This window comes from Anolis carolinensis, chromosome 1 (genome assembly GCF_035594765.1).
Source record: "Anolis carolinensis isolate JA03-04 chromosome 1, rAnoCar3.1.pri, whole genome shotgun sequence".
Classification (NCBI taxonomy): Eukaryota; Metazoa; Chordata; class Lepidosauria; order Squamata; family Dactyloidae; genus Anolis; species Anolis carolinensis.
In genome coordinates, this window is record NC_085841.1 from 55,452,061 (window position 1) to 55,466,076 (window position 14,016).

The window sequence follows — 14,016 nt, forward strand, 5'->3', positions numbered from 1 at the left end:
GCATCCAAGTTTTCAAGTCTGGATGGAAGAGGAGGGGCTACTGTAAATTGTGTCTGGATGCTTGCTTTTGGAGCTTGCATGCACAAAATAATGCTTGAAGCACACAGATGGTCCTTTTGGTGGTAGCAGCTTTTTTCTTCCTTAAGTTGTGTGGGCCAGCCTCAACTTCAATGGAAGCAGCATTTGCATTAGGATAAGTAGACCTAGGATTTCAGAATAATCTTTTAGATTAAAATTTCTTGATTTATAGTCAAGTATATACAGTTTCCACTCACTGAGCAAATTAAAAAAGACCACCAGTGTAGCTCTGTGTTTCATTTACTTTCCACTAAACCAGTCTTTGCAAAATTCTTTTGAGATCAATAAATGTGTTGACATGTCCACAATTATTTCTCAAAACTGAAACACCTTTCATTTTTTTTCAAAATGTGGAGTTCACTTTAGTATAAAGTCCAGCTAGCTCTGAATTTAAGTCCATCTTAATTATTTCCCCAAAATGATTAGCGACCTCTTCACATGGGCCACCAGAATTGCCATGCACTGTGGCGAATCCAGCAATCGCAGTCAGGGGCCATGGGAAACCTGTTGCCCCATGCCCTGCATTGCCCAGCTTATCTTTAAACTGACCCCACGGGGGAAGCATCGACCATGAGGATTCCCCCCATTCCTTCTGGTGCAACACAGGAAGCCTCCCGTGTTGCCACCACGGCAGCATACACTGGATCAGCCCTAGTTGACCCACAGAGCCCTACCAGAAGTTCCTTTGTGTCATGAGATGGGAGCTGGCAGGCTCAGTGGGTCAACTAGGGTTGAACCTGTGTATGCTGCCAAAGTAAGCCCTGTCTGATGAGGTTGTTAATTCTGTGCTGTCATGAAGTGGCATGAGTTGTCTAGAAACATCATTGGCTTTGGATATCTATGTGAGATGCAGAGACATTTTCAACTAACAAACAAAATCACGGGAAATATGTTTCCTGTGTCTTCTTTCTGTCCACTTGGACGTACCCTTGGCCAAACTGAGCCCCTCCTGTGTTTAAGCTGCTTTTGTCCCTTGTATAGTTTTGACAAAAGAAAAAGTCAATTTTTAACTGATGGCTGGTTTTCTTACCCACTCACCCCCTACATTGTATGTTCATTTGTTTAGTCACTAAGGTTCTTTATGAGAAATATTGGATAAAGAAAAGTCATCTTGGCCAAATCAGCTTCATGACTACATCAGTATAAAAGATATAAAGAGAGGCAAAGAATACACACACACACACACGTAAATGGCAGCCCAAGGCAGAATGCATGTATTCCTATGTGTATTCCTATATACATTCACATGACAGAAATATATAATAGCTTTCTCCATGTATCATGGTACAGAGAAGAGGGGTGTAGCTTATACAGAAAACCCTTAATGAATAACCGGATAAGTGAAACTATGGATAAGAAAAACTGTAAGTATTGTGTTGTCGAAGGCTTTCATGGCCGGGATCACAGGGTTGTTGTCTGTCTTTCGGGCTGTGTGGCCATGTTCCAGAAGTATTCTCTCCTGACGTTTCGCCCACATCTATGGCAGGCATCCTCAGAGGTTGTGAGATATTCCATACCTCACAACCTCTGAGGATGCCTGCCATAGATGTGGGCGAAACGTCAGGAGAGAATACTTCTGGAACATGGCCACACAGCCCGAAAGACATACAACAACCCACTGTAAGTATTGGTTCTATGGGGGCCATACTATGTGCCCTGAAAATTGTTGACAGGATTAAGGGGTGGTTTCCCCTCTTCCATTCTCTGTTGTATTCTCTTTAAACTACCTTAAAGAAATAGTTTTTACTGTCTTTTGCATATATTATGTTTGAAATATTAGTGAATGCATGGAAGAGGTTACATGGTTCTCCCATAACTGTTGTAATTGGGAAACATCAACTGATTATGAAGAAATGGTATATGGAATACATCTCTCAGTTAGGCTGTATTGGTTTCAGTAAGACTTATTTCCAGATAAATATGGAATAAATATGTACACGATTGCAGCCTTAGTTATCACATAAATATGTACATAATTGCAGCCTTGGTTATCACAATATTTGCAGACAAGCAGTTGATTTTTGTTTCTGGTTTTATGAAATCAAATTTTTATTAACCATGCAAAAACTTGCTCTCCAATACTGTTCCAGGATAATTACCACATTTTACAGCTCACTTTTAGTTTCAGGTATATCAACATATATCAAGTTAATTCCTCTGGAATTGTTGCTGTAAGATTTGAAGGCAGCACAATTAAATCCAGGCCAAACTTGGCTCATTCCCTTTATATGCAAAGCTTAACGCATCTAGATCTGTACAATTAACATAACTGACATAACTGCAGCAACATGAGCTTTTTTGTCCCGTAGTTGACCTTTAGTTGTAGTAGCTTTCATTCTGAGGAAAATTATTTCCAGGTGAGTGTATTGTGATCTGATAGCTAATTTTATGGTAAGTACATTTGAAAATTCCAAGGGAAACACTGCTTTCTTTGTAATTTTCTGATGTGGAATGTCATAGAATGAAGACGGCAGAGGCCATTTTGATGCAATCATCCCTTGGGGTAATACAAGAGTTCACCTCTTTCTCTTACTTTGGACATGAAGGGGGAAAGTGCAGTGCAAAGCTACACATGGAATTAATATGGGCTCTACATACATATTTCCTATTACTATTTGGAATACAGAGTAATTAATTTTCCTCTTCTGTGCAAGAAATGCAGATTTAAACCTCTTATGTTTTGTGCTCTTGGGATGACAAGTGATATAAAAATTGGATTCCCATCCCTAAGCTCCTTTGAATTAATATTTTTGTAATGAACATAGGGCAGGAGATGCCTTTCAGAATTTCATCTATTCTGTTTCTCACATGATTTTAATTCATTGCACAATATTTTTTATGACAAGCCGAGTAAGTTGGAAAATCCTTCTGATGCAGTTAAATATTGGATCTGTGGTGTATCACAGAGTATATTGCATGGTCATGGTTTTTTATGGAGCTTACCACAAATACTGCTACCTCAATAGTTGCTAATTGTTGCCTTTTACAAATAGTTCATTCTCAGGATAGTTTAGACAACATTTCCTATCAAGCAATTACTTTCAAAAACAATGAGCTTCAAAATCACTAAACAGTAGGGATCTGAAATCATGTTAACTGTGAGGTCTATTATATCCTGCAGTCTTTTGGGGAAGCATTATTAGATTTTATCTCTTCTTTAAATTACCACAAAAATCTGACTTTCATTAGGGAAAAATGGTCATTAGCTGCAGTCTTCAATGGGTAACCTGAAAAGTAAAGAAAAATGGAATTTGGTATAGTACACTTTATCTTAATGAAAGTGTGATGAATAACACTGTTATCTATCATAAATAAATAACTTTAGGTAAAGGTTTCCCCCTGACTTTAAGTCTAGTTGTGTCCGACTCTGGGGGGTTGGTGCCATTTCTAAGCCGAAGAGCCGATGTTGTCCATAGATAACTCCAAGGTCATGTGGCCGGCATGACTGCATGGAGCACCATTACCTTCCTGCTAGAGCAGTACCTATTGATCTACTCACATTTGCATGTTTTCAAACTGCTAGGTTGACAGAAACTGGGGCTAACAGCGGGTGCTCACCCTGCTCCCCAGATTCGAACCACCAACCTTTTGGTCAGCAAGTTCAGCAGCTCAGAGGTTTAACTCGCTGTGCCATCGGGGTCTCCAGGTAACTTTAATAACCCAAAAAATAACTGTAGTCACTTCAATATGTCAGAAGTGTTGTTTATGCAGACATATCAGCATACATCTGCAAAAACACACAAACCCCATAAATGTATTTTGAACCTTAATGTGAGGGCAACACCGTACACTGTACGGTCACAGGTTTCACACTCATCGTTTTGATTATTTGTGACTTTGAAATGCTATCACCTCCCAAAGTTGGGGCAGCCATGTGAACATTCAAATGGTGGTTCTATGGTCAGCAGCTGAGCAAGGTAGCTGTTTGGGAGGCATTTGGGAGATCCTCCTCATCTTGTGTGCTGCAAATCTCTCTTCTGTCCAGTGTTTCCCTTCCTTCCCCAGGTGATAAATAAAGACTTGTGGCACAGCGGTAAGAGGAGGAGCCAGCCCTGCACCTTTTATCCCACAGATTCAGCTCCTCTTTCTGTGTTACATGAATAATCTGTTCAGGCAGAGGAAGAGGAGCACCAAGTGGAACAGGAACATGCAGCATATACAGACAAAGGAGAAGGAACCATATCTGCCAGGGCTGATTCCTCCTCCTCTTTCAATTTGTCACATGTTTGTGGTCCTCTTCATAGCTTCCTCCTCTTGCTGCAGCAAAAGAGAGACTAACCCGCTTTTGAAAACTTTTAAAACATTTTTAAAAGTTAAAAAATACAATGGGCAAGATGAGGTGCCTGCAACTTATTTAAAAGGAGAATTACTGCTGTTAGAGGCTTCTACGAGCTGCATTTCACCCTTTATTTTAACCAGAAAAAGAATGGCCAGGCATTAGTTGGGCCACAAAAACAACCTCAGGGCCACAGGTACCCAAGGGTGGCTGAACCAATAGGTGAATTATACTTTTGCGTATAGCGCTCCTCGGGGATTGGGGCGCAGAGAGAGAGAGAGAGAGAGAGAGAGAGAGAGAGAGAGAGAGAGAGAGAGAGAGAGGCAAGCTAGCAAAACTGGTGCATGACACGAACACAGGAGAGAGAGAGGGGCAGCACCGAGAGAGAGCTGAGACAGCAAAGCTAGTGCACGCATGCACTCTCTCTAACACACACACAGGTAAGGCAGGCGAGAGAGAGAGAGAGAGAGAGGCAGCGCGGAAAAGTGAGACAGCAAAGCTGGTGCACGCATGCACTCTCTCTCACACAGCCAAGGTAGGCGAGAGAGAGAAGCAGGACGCGCTGTGGGTCCCTTGCTGCTGCTATCTTTGCCTTTGCTCCTGAGGCCTTTTCCTCCCATTTCCCTCCTTTGACTCCCTTGCGTCTTGGAGTGTCACCCTCTTGCCCTGGCCGTGGTCCGCGGGGTCCTAACACCCGTCTTCTCCTCTTATTCCCAGTTTTTTAAAAACTAGCTTGGGTACCTGGCAATTCCTGGGTTATTTGAAAGGGGAATTGTTTGTTTTTTGGAAGTTAGGGTAGGTAATATCATATGTTACACTATGTCTTAAGAAAAAAAACTCAGTCTTTTCTTTTGTTTTTATGGATGCTCCCATGAGAAAATGTATAAGGATGTGGGTGAACTATAATTCTCAAAAATCTTGGGTCAGTTTTCCCAAAACTCCCCCAGGATTCACAGTTGGCCATGTTGGGTCTGTGTGCCAAGTTTGGTCCAGATACATTGTCATCTGGGTTCAGTGTTATCTGGATAAGAGTGAACTACAACTCCCAGATGCCCAGGGCAATCACTCCCCAAACCCTGCCAGTATTCACAGTTGGCCATGTTGGGTCTGTATGTCAAGTTCGGTCCAGATACGTTATCAGCCAAGTTCAATGTTCTCTGGATAAGTGTGAACTACAACTCCCAGATTCCCAGGGCAATCACCTCCAAACCCCATCTGTAAACACCAGGGGTCCCCAAACTTTTTCAACAGGGGGCCAGTTCACTGTCCCCCAGACCTTGGAGGGCTGGAGTTCCTCCTTGATGCAGAGGAAGGAATTCCAACTGATCACTAATTCGACTTATGGTAAACCTCCTTGAAACTCCCTCCTCAACTCTCTTTAGACTTTACCTTTTCACACTTTCCAATTTCCTTTGTTCAAAACTTAAATCTGAGGCTGGATCTACACTGCCCTATATCCCAGGATCTAATCCTAGATTTTCTTCTTATCCCAGATTACATATAATCCAGTTTAAATCAGATAATCTGGAATCAGATCCTGGAACATAAGGTGTAAAGAAGTGTGATGTTTTAATTTCTGGATGACATGTTTATTTGATTTTGTTTAAACAGTCAGGTTTGGCTAAGTTTAAAATGGTAGTTATTAGAGCTGTTAATACCAGCATTGAAGAACCGGTTGCTATGACAACGGGGGCGGAGCCAACCACCATTTGGAAAGGAAAAGGGGAATGTTTTAAAACCCAGTTTCAGTCTGTGATTTTTAGTTGCAGGAAGAAGACTGATTCTCATGTGGAGGATCAGGGTGGCTCAAATAAAAGAATTTGAGTCAGGTCTAAAATAAAAGGATTTATTTTAGACAGTCTGTGATTTTAAATCACAGGGAGCAGTCTGGTTTCAAGACTGAAGGGAACCAGAAGGACAGACCTCTATTAGGCCAGACTAAGCAAGTTAGGGGACTTGTTTAGGGTCATTTACAGAGGCTGTGGATTAGGGAAAGTTAATCCCAGTAGATCCAGGAGGATCAGGTTTTAGTTTAGCTGAGAGGAAGAAGTATTTTGAAAGTTTGAACACCTCATATCTGTTTGTAACCATTAAGCTAAGTGCCTTTAAAAAGTTATAAGAAACCATCAAGCTCTGTACATGCAATAAACTTGTTGTAATTTTATTCCATCTAAGTCTCTGTCATACTCCTGTACTAAGTTAAGCAACATCAACATCTGAGGTAAAATAAACAAAGAAGGTATAAAAAGAACCAGTGCCATCTGCCGACATCTCCTCCATTGGTGGCAGCGAAGAAGATAATTAAATAAATAATTAATTAAAATCATCATCCATAAGACATCTTTATAATTGGTGGTATCTGTGTGTGTGGTGGGATCAAGAGGATTCCATCTCTGTCACACATCTGTGTACACCTCTCCACAATTTGGTGGCAGCGGTGGGATCAAGAGGATTCCATTCCTGTCACACATCTCCACATTTGGTGGCAGCGGTGGGATCAAGAGGATTCCATTCCTGTCACACATCTCCACATAAGGTAGCGTAGAAGGGGCCTGATTTCCCTTATTAATTCCAATGGGTTTAACATGGGAGAAAACAAACCTCAATTAAGGTATCTGTTTTTAAGTGTGTATACCTTTTTTGGGACACCCTGTTTAGAGCAAGTTCAGATGGAAAATGGGGCTCTTAATAGAGGCGGATTAAAGGCATAATAATATATCCACACTGACATTTTTATGCAGTTTCAAACCAGTATTGTAAGGGGGGAAATGCAGAAAATCCTGGAATAAATTGGAAGCCTGGAAGGGGAGGGAATTGCACCAATCGCAGAGCCTTGATCCCCATTTAAGAAGGTTGCTGAAGTTCTCAGGAGTTTGTAGGAAGCTGCATGTAAGGGATCAACTTAGATTGGAAGGAGGGGAGAGGACTTGATCTCTCCTCCATGCAATCGGGATAGAGGGGTCCCAATTCTCCCCGTTTCTCTGCTTTCTCAAAATGTTAATTGTCCCCCCATTAGCATTTCTTTGTATTGACTCTTGTTTTCCAAAGTTTTAATTTGTATTTATTTTGTTCTTGGTAACTGAGGGTTGATATATATCTTATGACTTGAGTGGGGGGGGGGGCACCAAAATACTGTTCGCTTACCCTTGAAAATTATCTAGGGCCGGCCCTGCAGGTACCTATAGGTCCACACCTTCCCCAGCTCTAATTTGAAAGATGCTATATACAGTTTTCACATTAGCTTCTGTTGGATGTAGATTGCAATCAAAATGATATTGGAAAAAACCATTGAAATCTGTCATTTTACCAGTGTCATGTCTGTTGGAAGATTTTATTCCTTGGTGTCGTTCAACTTCATATGTGCAAGGAATTCTTTTTCTGTTTTTATCTCCCTCCCTCTCACTTTTCTGTTAATCAAATGTCCTGCCTCCTTCATTTCTGTCGATACAGGATGCTGACATGTTGGCGGGGGATGAACAAGCTTGGAAAGCAGCCAAAGAAGTTATAAATAAAAAGGGAGCTCCAAAGTCACAAGAAGGTATCCTTTCCCTGCCAAAGTTGTGATTAGAAGTAAAGTAAAGGTAAAGGTTTTCCTCTGACATTAAGTCTAGTCGTGTCTGACTCTGAGGTTTGGTGCTCCTCTCAATTTCTAAGCTGAAGAGCCAGTGTTTTCTGTAGACACCTCCAAGGTCATGTGGCCGGCATGACTACATGGAGCACTGTTACCTTCCTGCCGGAGCAGTACCTATTGATTACTCACATTTGCATGTTTTTGAACTGCACACAAAATTCCACAATATTCCACATAATATGCTGAAGATATCAGGTAACAGCAAAATCCACAGTTAAAAAGTATTGTAACAAGCAACACAAAATCTCTAAATATCAAATGCAACTACAGGCAGTCCACGAGTTACAAACATCCAATTTACAAACAACTCGTATTTAATAAAAGAAGTGAGCCAATAGGAAGTGAGAGAAATCTACCCCTAGGAAGGAAATCCACTCCTGAAAGAGTTTTCATGGGGAAAAGGTATTGAAGCTTTTTATCCATTGAAGCTTTCTTGCCAATCCTTATTTCCATAACAAGCCAAATTTTTCAAATTCCAATGATCACAGGGACAGAAAGTGAGGTGAAATCTTCTGTAAAGGAGCACAGGCAGCAAAATAAACACAACAAAATAAACACAAAACACAATGTTAACCTTTCCTATCCTATCCAAAGTGCTTGCTTGCTTGCTTGCTTGCTTGCTTTCTTTCTTTCTTTCTTTCTTTCTTTCTTTCTTTCTTTCTTTCTTTCTTTCTTTCTTTCTTTCTTTCTTTCTTTCTTTCTTTCTTTCTCTCTCCCTCTCCCTCTCCCTCTCCCTCTCCCTCTCTTCTGACTTACAAACAAATTTAACTTAAAAACAAACCCACAGAACCATTGAATTCAGTGGAACATATAAACAGAAGCTTATGTGATTTAAAATTAGGCAAAGTAGGTATGTATATGATTGCCTGTTTAAATTAAGAAACTCTAGTTTAACAAGCCTCTTTCAGATCTTTCAGTTGTTTATCTGTACAAAGTATGAATATCTCAATATTATGCAGTCTTGCAGTTCTTGCAATACTTTTTCAACTTCTATCTGTCATTTACCAGTTTTTTCCTAGCCCATTCTGTGTTCTGACCTGCTTTCCTTCTGACTCTTTTTTTCTCTCTAAAGCCTTTGTCTTTTAGTTCACAGTCTGCTCTGCCTCGTTCCTCTTATCCTTCATATGACTTCCTTCTTCTAAAATAGGTTATACTTTAAACGTGTCTGTGAATCTTGTTGCTTTTAAATGACAGCTGGTGGTTTCCATGTCAGTGGGTTAGTGAGTGTGCTCTATGTAGCTGAACATAAAGGAGCTATCCAAAGTGCTGAATCCTATCCATCAAACTGGTTCAATGCCTCAGGCAGCTCCTATAAAGTCCAAGCTAAAACTTTTGAATGGATTCACCACTAACACTGACATAAATCAACAGAAACCACTATTTGATTTTCCAACAAGATTGGTCAAGAGCAAAAATTGAGATCATGTTTGCAGTGTACTGGAACAGGGATATTTTTCCCTTCATGCTGCAGCTAAGTCCAGCTGTGTGTCCCAGTCAGACCAAACCTGCTGAGTCAGCTGCTAAATCATAAATGAAAACTTGTGTAGAACTCATTGATTCACTTGTTTTACACTAGTTTGGACTAGCAGTGTGATTTAGTCTTTTTGTAAGCCGTCCTGAGTCCCCTCGGGTGAGAAGGGCGGGGTAGAAATGTTGGAAATAAATAAATAAATAAATGATGTCTGACTCCCCACTGCTATTCACCCAGAATATTTACTGAGCCAGCTGTCAATTTGGGGGGGGGGGGGGGCAATTTCTTCAGGGCTGCAGTATGGGGACAATTGTTAACCCCCTTCTTTAGACATCATAGTTCGATCCAAATTGCACTCCTCCCTGTGTGTTGCCTACAAAGGCAACAGACATTTTCAGTTTATTTAGTTATTGTCTGACCCTCCTTCTTTGATATATCCTCTTCCAATCAAAGGGCCTTTATTTTAAAGGCAGGAGTCAGTGTGTTCACAAATATTAATTAAATCAAAATTACATATAAAACACTGAACAAAGGAAATTTAACTTACATTCTCATTTAAAGCATTTGGAAAATAGAATTGAGTTATACATCCCAGGTAAAAGTAGAGCATCTGACTGGCAACAAGTCAAAAACAATTCATCCTAAAAGCAGCTTGTGGGGTGATGACAGTTTTATATTAGATACTTCACACTGTTGTTTTGTGCATTTTGTTTCCTGAGCTTTTTGAATTTTGTGAACAGTACATAATGATGCCGTGGCTGAGCTAATCAAGTTTAGATCAGAAGCTTCATTTCAGTCACTACAAAACTGTGTAATATTACAGTTTCGATTTAATATTAATATCAATATTAAACTGAAATGTTTGAAGGCACCTAACACAAATGTTTGATTAATATTAATGTTATAGTAATACTAGAGTAATACACCCCCTCTCTCAAAGTGCTTGTTGTATGCCTTCAATGCAACTTGTGGCAACCATCTCATAGAATCTTCTTGTCAAGATTTGTTTAGACAGGGTTTTCCTTTGTTGTCATCTAAGATGCCAAACTAGATGTGAAGTTGAAAATGAAATGGATTTCTAACTTCTTCCACTTCTGATAAATACATAAATAAGCAAGCAAATACTCTATGGGTGGCAATGTCAAGAAAACAGCTAATTCTGTTCATTTTGCATTTCTGCTCCAAATTGCCCCTGGCCTGCTATTAGCTGTGGAAAGAAAAACCTCCAGTCTTTGTATGGTCTCTGTTTTCCTCCATGACTAGGAGCCATGCTAGGAGTTTAGTTGGTCCTAATTAACCCTTTCTCATTTGAGCTTATATAAAATGCTATCATCCCACAAACCACTTTTAGGATGCATCCGCATGTGTACACGCACACACAATGGCAGAGACAGATTCTCACACCTTCAGTATTATAAATCATTTGGCCCTAAATAGATTTTTTTCCATTTACCTTTTACCAATTGATTTTAAGGATCCCTATTGCAACAAGGATCCCTATTTGCTAAATATGACAAGTAAATTCACTGCTATGCATAGGTTTCATGCTGCAATTCTCTTTTTCGACTTTGTGATTTCATGGTGCTGTATTTCTCTTCTTCCTGTTATTTTTTTGCCCACTAAAGTATCATATACACTGGGAATATCAGTGCCATCCTGTGAAAAATACTTTTGTTAGTGAAAGTAATATAGACCTAAGTGGTTATCTATTATGTGACTCTGATTCATTTGAACATGAAGATCTTTTGTCTCTCTTGTTAATGTAGTGAAGGAGCTTTTGAAATGTTTAATAATTGGATCATTGCAGTGCCTTTTATCGCACTGATCACTAATCTAAAACCATTTATCTGTGAAACCCAAAGCAGTTTTTCTCCATCTTGGTCAATTAATGATGGATAAAACTCTTTTTAGTTAAAACTCTTTCATGAAAGAAATGATAATTGCATATCTATATAATTGTATAGACCTTGAAGCAGGAGAGAGTATGTTAGAAACAGATATCTCAATTTTTAAAAATAATGATACAGACAGCCAAGAATTGTAATTGTAGCTTGACTTATCTCCTGTTTTATATTATTAAACTAAAATATTCACCCATCAATTTATTTTTGTGCTTTACTACTAAATTTAGGGCCTCCTATGTTGGAGCTTGTGAACTCTATGTAGAAATAAAATGTTTTATAGGTAAAATACTTTATGGGGTACTATCTGTGATAGCTGGATCTAAGGTGGTTTTACTGTGTGTTTTGGCTTTTTAAATTTATCACATGAATCAATCCTTAACCTTAATAAATGACAGAATGGGAAGAAGTTCTGAAGACATGTGAGACATTACTAAAGAACAGTGAAGCCAAGCTCCCTGATACAAACATCTACCAGATGAAAATGCTTGATCTTGCCATGGATGCCTGCATAAATCTTGGCCTTTTGGAGGACGCCCTGCATTATGGTCACAAAACTGTGGAGCCTTACAGGTAAGAGCTAAAACTGCATTGATTTATTTACAAGGATCAGTTTCAGTCCAGGAAATAAAGATGCACTCTGCTGCTTCTTCATGGTGTCTGTAGAAGAGTAGAGAGTTTTTGCAGAGGCTATTTTTCATAACAAACATTGAAAAAACCCTCTGCAAATACAGTCTGCAGGGGATCTGTTTTGAGACTTCACATATATGTGAAACCACTGATAATAGTGGACCCTATTGCAGTGAAGGACATTTGGCCCTAGAAAACCATAGAATATGTTAGTGGAGCTAGAGAATGGCTAAGGAGGACATCGTTTGTCAATGTGAATAATTGTGGATACTCATCCTATAGAAGCAGGAGGTCTTAATGTATATCAAACCTGCTATTTGCAAAAGCTCTTTTTGTTGTTGATGATTATGATTGCTGTCAACTTCAGCTTATGGCAGCCCTATCAACAGAGACATTGGAGTTATCAACTGCCCTCTTCAAGTCTTGTAGATTCAACTTTTATATATATATACTAGCTGTGCCCGGCCACGCATTGCTGTGGCGTAGTATGGTGGTATGGGAAATAAAGTATTGAGGAATTGGTGGTAGTTAAGGTAAAGGGTAAAGGTTTTCCCCTGACATTAAGTCCATTATAAATGGGTTATATAGCTGTATGGAAGGGCCTTGAGTCTACACTGCCATATAATCCAGTTAAAATCAGATAATCTGTATTTTATAGGCAGTGTGGAAGAGGCCTAAGTGAGGCCTAACTCTGCCTGTCTCCTAGGCTGAGTGGGTTGCTAGGAGACCAAGTGGGCAGAGCTTAGCCTTCTAACTGGCAGCAACTGGATAAAAACAATTATTCCTCTCCCTCTAATTAGGACTTTATTTTTCTTTTCTTTTTGTTGTATGAACGTAGAGGCATGGATGAGGGGTTGTGCTGCCAAGTTTAGTGTTTCTGGAATCTGTAGTTTTGTTGTTTTGTCCTAGGCCAAAATTTCATTACCCTTTTATATATATAGACTGAGTAGTAAAGTTATTGTATAAAACAGAATAATGCATGCTCCTTTACAAACATGCCAAACTCTTAATATCCACAGGGGAGGGCTTTCTCTCAGTCCCACCACCATTGCAGGGGCTGCTCTCACTCTCTGGAATACATTTCTCTTGTAAGCTGCTCCGAGCCCTAGGGGAGTGGTGGCATATAAGTTTGAAAAATAAATAAATAAATTTCCCCAAACGCCACCTTGGCCTCTCTACTTTCCTCTTGACAGCTGGCAAAAGTCTTTGCATTCAAGTAGACTTTGAAGGAGCAATTGCTTGCAGACATTTCCCATTGGGGGAAGACGGGTGCTTTCTTTGTGAGGTTTTTAAAACTACAGTAAAAGGTAAAGGTAAAGGTTTCCCCTGACGTTAAGTCCAGTCATGTCTGACTCTGGGGGTTGGTGCTCATCTCCATTTCTAAGCCGATGAGCCGGCGTTGTCCGTAGACACTTCCAAGGTCATGTGGCCGGCGTGACTGCATGGAGTGCCGTTACCTTCCCGCCGGACCGGTACCTATTGATCTACTCACATTGGCATGTTTTCAAAATGCTATGTTGGCAGAAGCTGTAGCTAACAGCGGCCGCTCCCGGGGTTTGAACCTGGGACCTTTCGGTCTGCAAGTTCAGCAGCTCAGTGCTTTAACACACTTCGCCACCGGGATTCCTTAAAAAACTACAGTACAGTCTTGCTTATCCAACCTTTGCTTATCCAACATTCTGTGTTATCCAGTGCAGTCTGCCTAGAATCATAGATCATAGAATCATAGAATAGTAGAGTTGGAAGAGACCTCATGGGCCATCCAGTCCAACCCCCTGCCAAGAAGCAGGAAATCGCATTCAAAGCACCCCCGACAGATGGCCAACCAGCCTCTGCTTAAAAGCCTCCAAAGAAGGAGCCTCCACCACAGTCTGGGGGAGAGAGTTCCACTGCCGAACAGCCCTCACAGTGAGGAAGTTCTTCCTGATGTTCAGGTGGAATCTCCTTTCCTGTAGTTTGAAGCCATTGTTCCGTGTCCTAGTCTGCAGGGCAGCAGAAAACAAGCTTGCTCCCTCCTCCCTATGACTTC

At 40.4% G+C, this 14,016-nt stretch overlaps 2 protein-coding genes across 4 annotated transcripts in view; both read left to right on the forward strand.

The window, feature by feature from the left end:
- The window catches only part of smyd3 (SET and MYND domain containing 3), a 490,738-nt gene that overhangs the window by 408,408 nt on the left and 68,314 nt on the right, over positions 1-14,016 (forward strand). For all 3 annotated transcript variants that reach the window (XM_062968961.1, XM_062968962.1, XM_062968963.1), the window contains 2 exons: positions 7,805-7,892; positions 11,756-11,930. In XM_062968961.1, the coding sequence (XP_062825031.1) occupies positions 7,805-7,892; positions 11,756-11,930 (263 nt within the window). The remainder of the gene's footprint in view (positions 1-7,804; positions 7,893-11,755; positions 11,931-14,016) is intronic.
- Positions 1-14,016, forward strand: part of LOC134295681 (uncharacterized) — a 183,758-nt gene that overhangs the window by 5,348 nt on the left and 164,394 nt on the right. The window lies entirely within an intron of this gene.